The sequence below is a fragment of the Oncorhynchus keta genome, chromosome 29 (genome assembly GCF_023373465.1).
Source record: "Oncorhynchus keta strain PuntledgeMale-10-30-2019 chromosome 29, Oket_V2, whole genome shotgun sequence".
NCBI classification, from domain to species: domain Eukaryota; kingdom Metazoa; phylum Chordata; class Actinopteri; order Salmoniformes; family Salmonidae; genus Oncorhynchus; species Oncorhynchus keta.
Genome location: NC_068449.1, coordinates 16,584,135 through 16,599,126, shown reverse-complemented (window position 1 = coordinate 16,599,126; position 14,992 = coordinate 16,584,135). Strand labels below are relative to the sequence as shown.

Below are 14,992 nucleotides of genomic sequence, written 5' to 3'. Positions count from 1 at the left end.
TCTCAGCACCCCCTGCCCCCCACCGCTGCCTTCATACCACTCTGGAAGGAGACGGATTCTGTCTCCTAGTACGTTGGTGCGAAAAGTGCAAATCAATCCCAGAACTACAGCAAAGGACCTTGTGAAGATGCTGGAGGAAACGGGTACAAAAGTTTCTATATCCACATAATCGACATAATAAAGGCCGCTCAGCAAGGAAGGAATTGTGTGTAGATCGATGAGGGGGAAAACAATTGAATCCATTTTAGAATAGGCCTGTAACGTAACAAAAATGTGGAAAAAGTCAAGGGGTCTGAATACTTTCCGAATGCACTGTAGGTAGAAATATGGGATCAGAGCATGACAATGTTCTATTTCACACGAGGCTTGGTGGTTAGAGGGGAAGTGTCGGAAAGATTATTCAAATTGAGAGAGGAATTGTTGTCATTCCCAATGGATGTAAAAAAAAAACGGACTTTGTTGACTTTCTGTGTAATGAAAAACAAGTGTCTCCTTTCCTATGTAACAGACATATTTGGGAAACTGAACAAACTGAACGCAAGTGTGCAGGGGAAAAACCAACAAATTCTATAGATGAGTGATCGAATCAGCTATATCCGTTTGACTGTGAAATTGGCCATTTATAAGATATTATAGATGGGAAAGATACAGTACCTCTGACGTGTGTGTGTGTGTGTGTGTGTGTGTGTGTGTGTGTGTGTGTGTGTGTGTGTGTGTGTGTGTATTCATGGGACCCATCTTCCAGATCAAAGGTTATGAGACAAAGAGGGGGGCAGGGATCCATACAGTAAGTGGGATAAAGAGATGAGCTAGAGATGGGTTAGATACCTCCACAGTGTGTGTGGTAGTGCTGATGATGAAGACTTGTCCTCCAGAGGAAGCCCAGACATGTTCCTCCACAGCTAGCATGGCCTTCACTGGCAGAACCCCCAGCTTCAGCACCTTAGGAGAGTCTGGATTCCACGAGCCATCTGAAACACAAGCATACGCATACATTTCATACACATCTACAACAAGCGCTATACAGTGGCAGATCACTACGAATCTGGAAGAACCAAAAACTAAAGTGAATCAACTATCACTATGCAAGAATATTAATGTATTTGTTAGATATGGTCATTCAGATTATGCATGCATTAGCTGCAGAAAACCCCTCTAAAATGTCCTCTGCATTTCTGATCCTCATAATAATGCTGGAGAGACCATTGATGATTTCACAGGTTTCACAATTAATATAGATGGACTGAGAGTCGTTAGTCGTCTGTAGAGCCAACCCACACACCTCCTACATACTGCTGCCTGCTTACTGCTACAGAGCAAAGGAGACACCTCTAAAAACCCAACACTGGGTACTGAACAACCCACACTGGGTACATTATAAATACAGCCAACACATTTCTCTGCAACGTTCATCTTTCTCCCTAAGTTTAGAACCCGATTGCAACAGATCAAGAACATGTAACCGATGTGAAATGGCTAGCTAGTTAGCGGTGGTGCGTGCTAATAGTGTTTCAATCGGTGACGTCACTCGCTCTGGGACCTTGAAGTAGTTGTTCCCCTTGCTCTGCAAGAGCCGCGGCTTTTGTGTAGCGATGGGTAACGATGCTTTGAGGGTGGCTGTTGTAGATGTGTGCAGAGGGTCCCTGGTTCGAGGCAAGGAGAGAGACGGAAGCTATACTGTGAGAAACACATAAAAGTGTAGGGAGAAATTGTAGGATTAAATCCTTAAACCATATTCAAGGAGCTCTGAAGTACTCTGAATAAGGAGTTAATTTCCTCCAGAGCCAATCTACTACAGGAAACAATTGTGTTTGTTTAAGGGAACTGACAAAGGCAGCTATTGAAAGGTGCGGAGCCATACAGGGAGGACAGAGAGCAATCGTGCAAACACGAGGACAGAGAGCAATCGTGCAAACACGAGGACAGAGAGCAATCGTGCAAACACGAGGACAGAGAGCAATCGTGCAAACACGAGGACAGAGAGCAATCGTGCAAACACGAGGACAGAGAGCAATCGTGCAAACACGAGGACAGAGAGCAATCGTGCAAACACGAGGACAGAGAGCAATTGAGAGAGAAATGCTAAAGTGTACAGGACTAAAACTGCATGTGTTTAAACATCCTTCTCCCTCCCAGCCAGCCTTACGTAATCTTCCTCTCCTCGGCTGCAGCGTGTCAACAAAACCAATTCTTTCACATTCCATTATGTCAATGTGACTTCTTAGGAACATCCAATCAGACTGCAGTATGTGTGTGTGTCAGAATAGTAGATATATATACACACACACACACACAGAAAGACATGCTGCCAAAAAGATAACAGAAAGACAAAGAGTTTAAGGCATGAAACCTTGCACTAGGATAACACGAAACCATGCACTACGATAACACGAAACCTTGCACGATGGTAACACGAAACCTTGCACGACGGTAACACGAAACCTTGCACGATGGTAACAACAATGTCAACATAATATACAGTATGCCTTGTCCTTATTCCCTGACTGGATGGTGATGGCATGCAGTGCAGTCTATGCTGAGCCATTCACACACATAAACAATGAGAAGAACAAGTGTGGCAGAATAGGGCTGGCTGGGGGTTCAGATAGGGCTGTGCCTACTGCAGAATAGGGCTGGCTGGGGGTTCAGATAGGGCTGTGCCTACTGCAGTGTGACAACACCCACCACAACCACTCTGCCACAGGCAGGCAGGGTATAGTCCCAGCAGGGCTAAACATGTGGAACTCAAGCTGTGGAACTGTGGCAATACAGATAGTGCCATATACAGTTGAAGTCGGAAGTTTACATACACCTTAGCCAAATACATTTCAACTCAGTTTTTCACAATTCCTGACATTTAATCCTAGTACAAATTCCCTATCTTAGGTCAGTTAGGATCACCACTTTATTTTAAGAATGTGAAATGTCAGAATAATGATTTATTTAAGCTTTTATTTATTTCAACACATTCCCAGTGGGTCAGAAGTTTACATACACTCAATTAGTATTTGGTAGCATTGCCTTTAAATTGTTTAACTTGGGTAAAATATTTCAGGTAGCCTTCCACAAGCTTCCCACATTAAGTTGGGTGAATTTTGGCCCATTCCTCCTGACAGAGCTGGTGTAACTGAATCAGGTTTGTAGGCCTCCTTGCTCGCACACACCTTTTCAGTTCTGCCAGCAAATTTTCTATAGGATTGAGGTCAGGGCTTTGTGATGGCCACTTCAATACCTCGACTTTGTTGACCTTAAGCCATTTTGTCACAACTTTGGAAGTATGCTTGGGGTCATTGTCCATTTGGAAGACCCATTTGCGAACCAAGCTTTAACTTCCTGACTGATGTCTTGAGATGTTGCTTCAATACATCCACATAATTTTCCTACCTCATGATGCTATCTATTTTGTGAAGTGCACCAGTCCCTCCTGCAGCAAAGCATCCCCACAACATGATGCTGCCACCCCTGCCCTTCAAGGTTGGGATGGTAATCTTCAGCTTGCAAGCCTCCCCCTTTTTCCTCCAAACAAAACAATGGTCATTATGGCCAAACAGTTCTATTTTTGTTTCATCAGACCAGAGGACATTTCTCCAAAAAGTATGATCTTTGTCCCCATGTGCAAACCATAGTCTGGCTTTTTTTATGGCGGTTTTGGAGCAGTGGCATCTTCCTTGCTGAGTGGCCTTTCAGGGTTGTCGATATAGGACTCGTTTTACTGTGGATATAGATACTTTTTTTACCCGTTTCCTCCAGCATCTTCACAAGGTCATTTGCTGTTGTTCTGGGACTGATTTGCACTTTTGGCACCAACGTACCTAGGAGACAGAATGCATCTCCTTCCAGAGCGGTTTGAAGGCAGCTTGGTCCCATGGTGTTTATACTTGCATACTATTGTTTGTGCAGATGAACGTGGTACCTTCAGGCGTTTGGAAATTGCTCCCAAGGATGAACCAGACTTGTGAAGGTCTACATTTCTGAGGTCTTTTCTTTTGATTCTGATTTCTTTTGATTTTCCCATGATGTCAAGCGAAGAGGCACTGAGTTTGAAGGTAGGCCTTGAAATACATCCACAGGTACACCTCCAATTGACTCAAATTATGTTAATTAGCCTATCAGAAGCTTCTAAAGTCATGACATCATTTTTGTGAATTTTCCAAGCTGTTTAAAGGCACAGTCAACTTAGTGTATGTAAACTTCTGACCCACTGGAATTGTGATGCAGTGAATTAGAAGTGAAATAATCTGTCTGTAAACAATTGTTGGAAAAATGACTTGTGTCATGCACAAAGTAGATGTCCTAACAGACTTGCCAAAACTATAGTTAATAACAAGAAATGTGTGGAGTGGTTGAAAAACAAGTTTTAATGACTCCAACCTAAGTGTATGTAAACTTCGACTTCATCTGTACTATATGAGTCTGCAGCTTTGTAACTCGACCACGCAGTGTCATTTTGTTGTATTAATATGTCTTTCCACTGACCTAATGATGATGGCATTATCAATGTGAAAGGATTTATTTTTCAAAACACATTTCATGACTGAAATGACAGTTTTATATGTAGGCTTATACTCGGCGTTACTTCTGGTTCTTCTTCTGGTTCTGCTCTGCTGCTGTTCTTTTCAAATGGAAATGGGATCCTAATATACACAGTGTACAAAACCTTAGGAACAAAGATTTCCATGACATAGACTGACCAGGTAAATCCAGGTGATGTCACCTGTTAAATCAACTTCAAATCAGTGTAGATGAAGAGGAGAAAGGTTAAAGAAGGATTTTTAAACCAGTGAGATATTTGAGACAATGATCGTGTACGTGTGCCATTCAGAGGGTGAAAAGGCGAGACAAAATATTTAAGAGCCTTTGAACGGAGTATGGTAGGTGTCAGGAGCCCAGGTTTGAGTGTGTCAAGAACTGCAATGCAGTGTCCACCATGGTCCACCACCCAAATGACATCCAGCCAACATGACAACTGTGGGAAGCATTGGAGTCAACATGGGCCAGCATCCCTGTGGAATGCTTTTGACACCTTGTAGAGTCCATGCCCCGACAAATTGAGGCTGTTCTGAGGGCAAAATAGGGTGCAACTAAATATTAGGAAAGTGTTCCTAATGTTTTGTACTCAGTGTAAATGCTTATAGCATCTGTGAGCCCACTCAATCTGACAAAAGCACTGGAAGAGCAATAGCTAGGACGTAGATGCACAAGTTTCACCACTGAAGCTAGGATGATTCATCATTTCAAGCTTGAGCTGGGACACAAACACTTTTCTGTCACTCATGTAGAAGAACAAGTATGCAAATGAAATAACACTTTAAATTGGCATTCATAACTACAGTGTATCTCCATCTCTTCTCTCAGTGACAGCATTAAGGGAGACAAAACATAGCTGAGGACAGGGCTGTCACCAACTCGGACTATCCATTCAGTCAAACCAAAAGCAATATTCCTGATATATCCCGACAAGTCCATTGAATTGCACAATAATCTGCTGCATGGAGAACAAAGGAATCAGCATCTGATGTTTAGCGTAAAGAAGTTACATGAAAACAGTGCCATTCTGTTTACCAGAGACAGAACCAAAGTGGACATTCCTTCAGCATTGCAACATCCCCTTCCAGGCTTTACTGAGCTGGCTGAGGATCAGGAGAATACTTTCCCTTCTTACTTTTCCGTCTAGCAGATACAGGTATATCTTCTATCCCTCTATCCTCTACCCCTCTCTCACAGAGCATGATATGATACTGCCTGCCCGGTTGTTGGACGGAAAGCAGATTACCTCAACCTGGATTTGGAACAGGGAACACTTTTCCATCTTACAACATCCAGATATGTAAATTAATACTCTGATGGTGACTTAGCTGGGAAATGTAAGAATAAAACCACCAGGCATTTAATTATCTCTGAACTGGACTGAACTGAAGAGCTGGAAATGACCAACTGGGACCACAGAGAACCTGTGTGATGCCGAGCAGGCACCAACACCAACATGGAGACAGACAGATCTTCAAGGCACTGAGAAAATGGATAACTACAGTGTATCCTAATTTTTTCTCTGATTCTGGTTTTAAAACCTCAATAACTTTCCTAGAGCGATGAGTCATGATGAGACTCGGAGAGCTGCGTGTCATACCAATGCAGATGGTGTAATTAATTAACAACATAGCTAGCCCTTGGCAATGGTAGCCTCTCACCATCATGTCTTAAATGTGGTCATGTTGCGGTCACTAAATGCACTTCACTACTTCAAAAACAAGTGTTTTCATACTATGAGAGAGAAAGAGACTCAGACAAGCACTGGCAGAGAGAGAGAGAGAGAGAAAGGGAACGAAAGAGCAGGGGAGAGAGCTAGTACTGTGTGTCTGACAGTGTGCTAGCTCTGTTAGGATATTAAATAGGTCAGCACTAACTAGTAGATTAGCGACATCTCCCAGGCAACCAGGCCAGGCTCAATGGCAACAGACCGTTGTGAGACCTCGTACAGCCAGCCAGCCTCAGAGAGAGAGGGAGGCCCAGGCCTTGGAGCAGAGTTAATACACTGGACACACTGGTGATTCAACCTGGAAGCCACAGGGACTGGGTCAACACAAACACTTAACTCTTCTCTCTGCCCAGCACCCTAATAACACACCATTTCCCCTCAACTGAGAAAAGGTCAGGAGAGGCTGAATGGCTGAATCTGTTCCTCTTTTCAAGTTTATTGGTTGGACTGAATGCACAGTAGCAAGCAAAAGTTATCTTTTTCTGACCATTTCAAATAAACACAGAACGCCTACCTGGATATAAAACAAACGCACCTATTAATTCAAATAAATTCATATTTTGTGTTCAGTTAAGCCAATTTACCTAGTACCATTGCATAGTATACCTATTTAAATTTAACGTAACAAAAATAAACTGTTGAGACAGACAGACAGTCTTCAGAACAGGCCTCACCTTGTGCTCTGGAGTAGATGGTGACTGAGCCGTTCACTAGGCCAGTGTATAAACACTGCTTCTTGTGTACCAGGCTGGTCACGGTAGACTTGTCTGGGGTGAAGAAGTGTTGTAGACGGACCTTCTTGGATCTCTGGCTGCTCTTATAGACTATGATGCTACAGAGGAAGACAAGCGACAGGAACATTAAATATGATCATGTTCTGCATATTGACTTTTCCAAAAAAAATTTAACGTTACAGCCTTATTCTAAAACGGATTAAATTGTTTTTAGAAATGTTTAGAAAAGTATTCAGACCCTTTAATCAGTACATTGTTGAAGTACCTTTGGCAGCGATTACATCCTTGAGTCTTCTTGTGTATGACGCTACAAGCTTGGCACACCTGTATTTGGGGAGTTTCTCTGTAGGTCCTCTCAAGCGTTGTAAGGTTGGTTGGGGAGTTTCTCTGGTCTCTGGTCTCTCAGGTCGCAGGTCTCTCCAGAGATTTTTGATCTCTCTGTACTTTGCTCCGTTCATCTTTCCCTCAATCCTAACTAGCCTCCCAGTCCTTGCTGCTGAAAACATTCACACAGCATGATGCTGCCAGGTGTGACGCTTGGCATTCAGATCAAAGAGTTCAACCTTGGTTTCATCAGACCAGACCACCTTTAGGTGCCTCTTGGCAAACTCCAAGCGAGCTGTCATGCCATTTACTGAGGACTGGCTTCTGTCTGGCCACTCTACCATAAAGGCCTGATTGGTGGAGTGCTGCAGAGATGGTTGTCCTTCTGGAAGGTTCTCCCATCTCCAAAGAGGAACTCTGGAGCTCTGTCAGAGTGACCATCAGGTTCTTGGTCACCTCTCTGACCAAGGCCACCTCCCTGACCAATCGGGGGAAAGTCCCGGAAACAATGGAAATGGAAACAGGATGCCCCTGAGTCTCATAGCAAAAGGTCTGAATACTTATGTAAATAAGGTAGCTGTTTTTTTTTTATTTTTTTTATACATTTGCAAAAAAAATCCAAAAACCTGTTTTAGCTTTGAAATTATTGGGTATTATTTTGTGTAGATTGTTGAGGAAAAACATTTACTTAATCCATTTTAGAATAAGGCTGTAACGTAACAACATTTGGAAAAATTCAAGGGGTCTGAATACTTTCCGATTGCACCGCATGAGGAAATTATAATACAATCAAATCATTAAATCAGTTGATTTATTTTGATACCTGTGTATTGCAGTTGAGGTGAAGACCAGTTGTTGGCTTACAGTAAGTTTGTTAATTAGGCTTGTGGATGTAAACCCACACATACCTGCCCTCCTCCATGCCCAGACAGACCGTGGGGGCATCACTGGTCTTCCCTGCTGAGGAGTGATTATTTTCGGGGTTCCCCTCCCCATTCTCCTGGGTCCTCTGCTCCATGGGTACGTACGCCATACACAGGATCCGTGACTCAACATTGAAGCACTCTGTCACTTTGGGGCTGGAGTTTTGCATGGCTACGATGGCTATCTGACCCATCTGATTGGTGCAGCTCGCCACCTGAACAGGGATAGGAGTAGTAACATTTAGGAGTTTTTCCTTACCACATGACCTGACCAGGAAAGATCCCATGCCCTAGCTAGGAAATAAAAGCCTTTTACAGAGCAACAATCACAACAACAAACTCTTACAATGCTTCTAACCACTCCAGCAGCAAGCCACACAGCTGACTGACCAGTAGGAGCTTAGAGAGGGACAGAATGGCCCTCTCAATCCAGGCCAACAGTGAGTCATTTACAATGGAAAAGTGTGAGCTTTCATTGAGAATGGGAACAGTCCATCACTGGAGGACATTGGGAGTCAAAGTATTGTGAATGTTTTATCACTGTCTGAAGTAAATACACACAGCTAAGAGGCACTAAACTGATTCATACAGTAAACATAACACTGGTTCAGAATTACAGCTCATGAATGAAAGGGCCTCTGTTCAATTATTCATATAAATCTCAGTGTGAGTGGAAGAAAGCTTTTTTATAGCTGATTATGAGTAAGATGTCTATTCTCAACACTTGGCTCTGGCTATATGCATAAGCGACAGTATGTATCTGTTGTTATCTGTTGGACTAGTACCCGAAAGGTGAAAGGTTACTCCCCGAGCTGACAAGGTAAAAATATGTCGTTCTGCCCCTGAACAAGGCAGTTAACCTGCTGTTCCTAGGCCGTCATTGTAAATAAGAATTTGTTCTTAACTGACTTGCCTAGTTAAATAAAGGTAAAATACAATGAAGCACATGGGTGTCCATACTGCACAAAGGTATATGCTTTAGAAAATGAAACCTCCAGGTGTCCTTACCCACACACAGCCGTGTCCCAGAGCAGGGGTGTCTGCTGTGCTCTCTATGTTGATGTGGGGCTCGGGGTTATGGACCGCACACTCCACCTGACACAGACAGAGGGAACAGACACAGTTCACATCACATGTGTATGGAGTTTGTAGTAATTTCCTACATGGCATTGTAACAAATGATTCATGCAGCCATGGGATGTGGACTCTGTACATGGAGCCATTAACTTTGCCCACGGCTCAGAGAAGAAGGCCGTGTGGGGGAGCGGAGGAGCACCTTGAACTCCTGTAGTTTGGACATGACCACAGGCATCTGCCTGAGCAGGAGAGGATGTTTCTGCTTCTTGATCTGGTTACCATCATCCTCTGCAAAGAACCAGCCCTGCAGGTTATCCTCCTCTGTTAACACACACACACACACACACACACACACACACACACACAGTTTGAGTGACAAGTCCATACCATACCATAATTTAATTTTGAAAGAAGAACACTATGTCCAATGTGGAGCGATCCTAAATTCCAACCGGTAAATTTTTCCAAATATGTTACAGAACATCTGATTCTATAATCTATACACCAGTTCCAGGCTTTATAACTTAATGATCCATTTTACAGAGGGGACCACAGAACTGGAAAAGTGAATTTGAACTAATGATATTCACTCACTAAACATGGATTTTTAAATAGCCATTGCTATGCAACTGAACCTGGATTTTGGAAGTGAGCCACGAAGCCAGGGGCAGTTTGAGCATTTCCAAGTGGAAAAAGGGCAGAGAGACTGTCCCTCTGCATACACCTACTACAGTGTTCTATGGAACTGCAAAGTCACAGAGACAGTGGAGACAAGCAATAGGGAGGGAACACAAAGTATCCAACGTCCACAGACAGAGCATTGGGTCTGTGATTGTGACTGAGGCCAGATTAGACATACCCAGAGCAAGCTTGGCCATCTGCAGGTTACTGATCCATGACTGTTTGATGGCAGGAGAGAACGTATTGAACACTGCACTGAAGTATGTGGGCCTGCCAGATCTGCCCAGAGGAGAGAGAGGAGAGGCAGAGAGAGAGAGAGAGAGAGGATGCATAGAGAGAGAGAGAGAGAGAGAGAGAGAGAGAGAGAGAGAGAGAGAGAGAGAGAGAGAGAGAGAGAGAGGGAGGCATAGAGAGAGAGAAAGAGAGAAAGAGAGGGGAGGCATAGAGAGAGAGCGAGAGAGAGAGAGAGAAAGAGAGAAAGAGGGGAGGCATAGAGAGAGAGCGAGAAAGAGAGAGAGAGAGGGGGAGGCATAGAGAGAGAGAGCGAGAGAGTGTTGATACAGTGACAGGATCCATTATACAGTGTGTTGCTCAGAGCCCACTCAGTGCATTGAAATATAACACTGGGGTGTATTCCAAAATGTTGGTATGGTAGGAGTGAATGAACATGAGTAAATAAATGCTGATTTTAAGTCAGTGCACTACTTTTCTGCACTATTTTCAAAGATTTATGCAACTGCTCAGTGATCCTGATTTTGAATACAGCCCACATATCTCCCACATCCCCAGATGACACAGAGGAACAACACAGTGCTGTCAGAGGAACCTAAGAGCTGAAGGGACATGTGATCCTGCTCTCTGACAGCAAACAGGGCCTTGAATATTTCAAGACAACAATGATTACAACAGCTAAGAACAGCCAACATAAATACCACATCACAGAAGGATCTCTCTGGCATGCAACTTCCTGTTCACTCCCTCTCTCCATCTGTCTCTCTCTCTCTGGAGTGTTGTTTTTAGATGTGGGCGATCAGAGAGGAATGAGAGCAGCAGAGTTGTATCTCTAAACGTGATGCCCTGCGGTCTCAGGGGTCAGTGTAAGTAAACAAGGTGCTGGTTAGGTCCAGAAGGGACCACGTGAAGGGAGGGAGTACTCTCCTATAGTAATGAGTTGATGAAACAGCTGCACTGTCTTCTCTGAGGAGATAAACACACTGCTCCACAGCAGAAAGCACAGAGCTCTAACAGACTAAATCATACCCCTGAGATCAGACTAGAACAACGTTAAAGTTGTTACCACCGTGACAGTAACACACTGTGCTCATTCCTGAATGTTGAGAGGAGACAGTGAGGGAGTGAGGACATAGGGGCCTAACCTAGTGTGTGAGAGAGAGACAGCAGTGTGGTGGGAGTGAGGTCTATGTGTGAGAGAGAGACAGCAGTGTGGTGTGAGTGAGGTCTATGTGTGAGAGAGAGACAGCAGTGTGGTGTGAGTGAGGTCTATGTGTGAGAGAGAGACAGCAGTGTGGTGTGAGTGAGGTCTATGTGTGAGAGAGAGGCAGCAGTGTAGTGGGAGTGAGGTCTATGTGTGAGAGAGAGACAGCAGTGTGGTGTGTAAGACACTGACTTGTCCGGTTTTCCAGGCAGCTGCAGCTGGATCCTACAGCGGTCTGCAGCCCGGATCTCTTCCTCCTTCTTCAGGATGAGACGCTGCAGACCTGACACCCAATCATGGGCCACCGCAGGGTTAACGTTCTAGAGGAGAGAGGGATAGAGGGATGGGAAAGAGCCAGAGAGAGACAGATAAGGTATTAACACAAGACACTGCTTAAACCACAGCCCCATAATGTCAAGCTAGATCTATAACAGCCTTCAATCATGCCATTGAGCGAGCAGAGATTGACTCCACACACCAGCTCTTCCAAATTGACTACAAAAGCCCCCCTCTGTCTTGTGTGTGTGTGAGACACACATGTCTCTCTGTGTGCCTCTGGCCTGTTCTCTGCTCCCCCACCACTCTCAGACAGACAGAAACATGTCTCTCTGTGTGCCTCTGGCCTGTTCTCTGCTCCCCCACCACTCTCAGACAGACAGAAACATGTCTCTCTGTGTGCCTCTGGCCTGTTCTCTGCTCCCCACCACTCTCAGACAGAAACATATCTCTCTGTGTGCCTCTGGCCTGTTCTCTGCTCCCCACCACTCTCAGACAGAAACATGTCTCTCTGTGTGCCTCTGGCCTGTTCTCTGCTCCCCACCACTCTCAGACAGACAGAAACATGTCTCTCTGTGTGCCTCTGGCCTGTTCTCTGCTCCCCACCACTTTCAGACAGAAACATGTCTCTCTGTGTGCCTCTGGCCTGTTCTCTGCTCCCCACCACTCTCAGACAGAAACATGTCTCTCTGTGTGCCTCTGGACTGTTCTCTGCTCCCCCACCACTCTCAGACAGAAACATGTCTCTCTGTGTGCCTCTGGCCTGTTCTCTGCTCCCCACCACTCTCAGACAGAAACATGTCTCTCTGTGTGCCTCTGGCCTGTTCTCTGCTCCCCACCACTCTCAGACAGACAGAAACATGTCTCTCTGTGTGCCTCTGGCCTGTTCTCTGCTCCCCACCACTCTCAGACAGACAGAAACATGTCTCTCTGTGTGCCTCTGGCCTGTTCTCTGCTCCCCACCACTTTCAGACAGAAACATGTCTCTCTGTGTGCCTCTGGCCTGTTCTCTGCTCCCCACCACTTTCAGACAGAAACATGTCTCTCTGTGTGCCTCTGGCCTGTTCTCTGCTCCCCACCACTCTCAGACAGACAGAAACATGTCTCTCTGTGTGCCTCTGGCCTGTTCTCTGCTCCCCACCACTCTCAGACAGACAGAAACATGTCTCTCTGTGTGCCTCTGGCCTGTTCTCTGCTCCCCACCACTTTCAGACAGAAACATGTCTCTCTGTGTGCCTCTGGCCTGTTCTCTGCTCCCCACCACTCTCAGACAGAAACATGTCTCTCTGTGTGCCTCTGGCCTGTTCTCTGCTGCCCATCACTCTCAGACAGAAACATCACTAACACTGGCTAGTTGAGGCTCACATCCCAGCACGACTCAGCACTGTCTGCCCCCCCAGATCAAAACCTCAGGGCCACATTTATATATGCGGCTCACCTGGTAGTTTCCCTTGAGGCTTCCGATCATGCTGGAGATCTGGTTGACCAGGCTGAGGTCGTGGATGAGGTTCTGCAGGTCCTGGTACAGCTGGCCTGGACCCATGTACAGCTTATCTGAGAGGAGACAAAGTGTCAAGTCAATAAACTATCATGTCATTGTCAACAGAGAACTGCATTATTACCAAATAAAGTTGGTAGTAGTAGTAAGTTCTGATTCACAAAGCTGAGCCCATATCCCATCTGAACCCACTGACCCAACAATATGAGCCATACAAATCTCAAAGGCAATTATTGTGCATTGAAAGCAGGAGGTAAAATAAGACACACTGCCAGACAAAGTCAGTCTGTTTCCCAACTTGGCATGGCTCTGAACCGTGTGTGTGTGTGTGTGTGTGTGTGTGTGTGTGTGTGTGTGTGTGTGTGTGTGTGTGTGTGTGTGTGTGTGTGTGTGTGTGTGTGTGTGTGTGTGTGTGTGTGTGTGTGTGTGTGTGTGTGTGTGTGTGTTGGAAATGAGTACCGTTACCCAACGGCAGTTTCCTGGTGTTAAACTTCCCTCTACTAGCGTCTGTGTGTGTTTCTTTGTAGATGTGCCCTGCCTAACCGAACCAACAGGCCAGTGAAGTAAGGGATTATTGTGTTTCTGTGCGTCCAGCTCGGGACAATGGGCTGCTTTGTTTGTCAGCGCTCAGCCTGTATATCAGGAAGAGACACAGACAGAGAGCCAGACTCCTCAGAGAGAGAAAGGGAGAGAAAGAGGAGAGGCCCCCTGTAGGCTCTGCCAGCACATAGCCTTCTCTCAAGGCTGTAACTCGAATTAAACCTGCAGCACAGAGAGGACCCTCCTCATCTTTCAGACATGTCTGCCAACAAGTCATCGTACGGTAGGATTTGCAGCATATGGTACTGTCAGCTAACAAGTAAGAAGGCAAGCTCTTAAAGATGATTTCACCATATGACTTTTCAAGTTAAATGTGGTCTACCACTCTCATTAGGCAGCACATTGGAACTGGGAGGGGGTTAATATGAACGGGAATCTCTGGCGCCAGGATTCCTGGAGCTCCCTCTGGTTTTGCCAGTCTACTTTCTGTGGGGTCTATAATGGCCCTTCACACTGCCGTAGTGTTCCAGCTCCATGGCAACCACTCCATTCTTCCCCAGGGCTGCCAAGAGAGGACACTCAGAGAAACTTCCACCCCGTTTGACATGCACTAAGTACTTCACCTAGGTGGTGGTCACACTGGAGACAGAAAGAGTCATTCAAAAAAGGTTACTTCAGATTGTAAGTTTACATGCAGAAGCTAATTCAGAGACGTTCTCTTCATCATGTACCAAGATATCATTCCACTTCTGAATATGTCCAGGTCACAGAGTATCATTGAACTGTTTTACTGTTACAGACATTGTGTTGGGTTGAAAGCAATTTGAAAAGTTTATGGTTGACAATAACAATTTATCCTAGCTTCAGAAGCATGTTAAACATTTATGTTCTATTGAGCTAATTGTCTTGTCGAATGAAGTTCAAATATTCCTGCCTTATTGGTCTTAATTTGTATTTTATTTAACTAGGCAAATCAGTTAAGAAAGAATTCTTATTTTACAATGACGGCCTACCCCGGCCAAACCCTCCCCTAACCCGGACGACGCTGGGCCAATTGTATGCCGCACTATGGGACTCCTGATCACGACCGATTGTAATACAGCCTGGGATCGAACCAGGGTTTGTAGTGATGCCTCTGGCACTGAGATGCAGTGCCTTAGACCCCTGTGCCACTCAGGAGCCCTATGATGTCTTTGTGTGTTTGGAACCCAGTCTAGGCAGAATCACTGAATAAGCTTCAGTCATGGG

The 14,992-nt window shown here is 45.1% G+C and overlaps 1 protein-coding gene across 5 annotated transcripts in view; it reads right to left on the bottom strand.

Annotated features, from left to right (window-relative positions):
• Nucleotides 1-14,992, bottom strand: part of arhgef10 (Rho guanine nucleotide exchange factor (GEF) 10) — a 76,181-nt gene that overhangs the window by 19,489 nt on the left and 41,700 nt on the right. For 4 of the 5 annotated variants that reach the window (XM_052486125.1, XM_052486122.1, XM_052486124.1 and 1 more), the window contains 8 exons: nt 13,145-13,260; nt 11,623-11,750; nt 10,174-10,274; nt 9,514-9,635; nt 9,246-9,332; nt 8,223-8,452; nt 6,931-7,088; nt 829-971 (listed from right to left, as the gene is read on the bottom strand). In XM_052486125.1, the coding sequence (XP_052342085.1) occupies nt 829-971; nt 6,931-7,088; nt 8,223-8,452; nt 9,246-9,332; nt 9,514-9,635; nt 10,174-10,274; nt 11,623-11,750; nt 13,145-13,260 (1,085 nt within the window). The remainder of the gene's footprint in view (nt 1-828; nt 972-6,930; nt 7,089-8,222; nt 8,453-9,245; nt 9,333-9,513; nt 9,636-10,173; nt 10,275-11,622; nt 11,751-13,144; nt 13,261-14,992) is intronic. The other variant, XM_052486123.1, reaches the window with a different exon arrangement.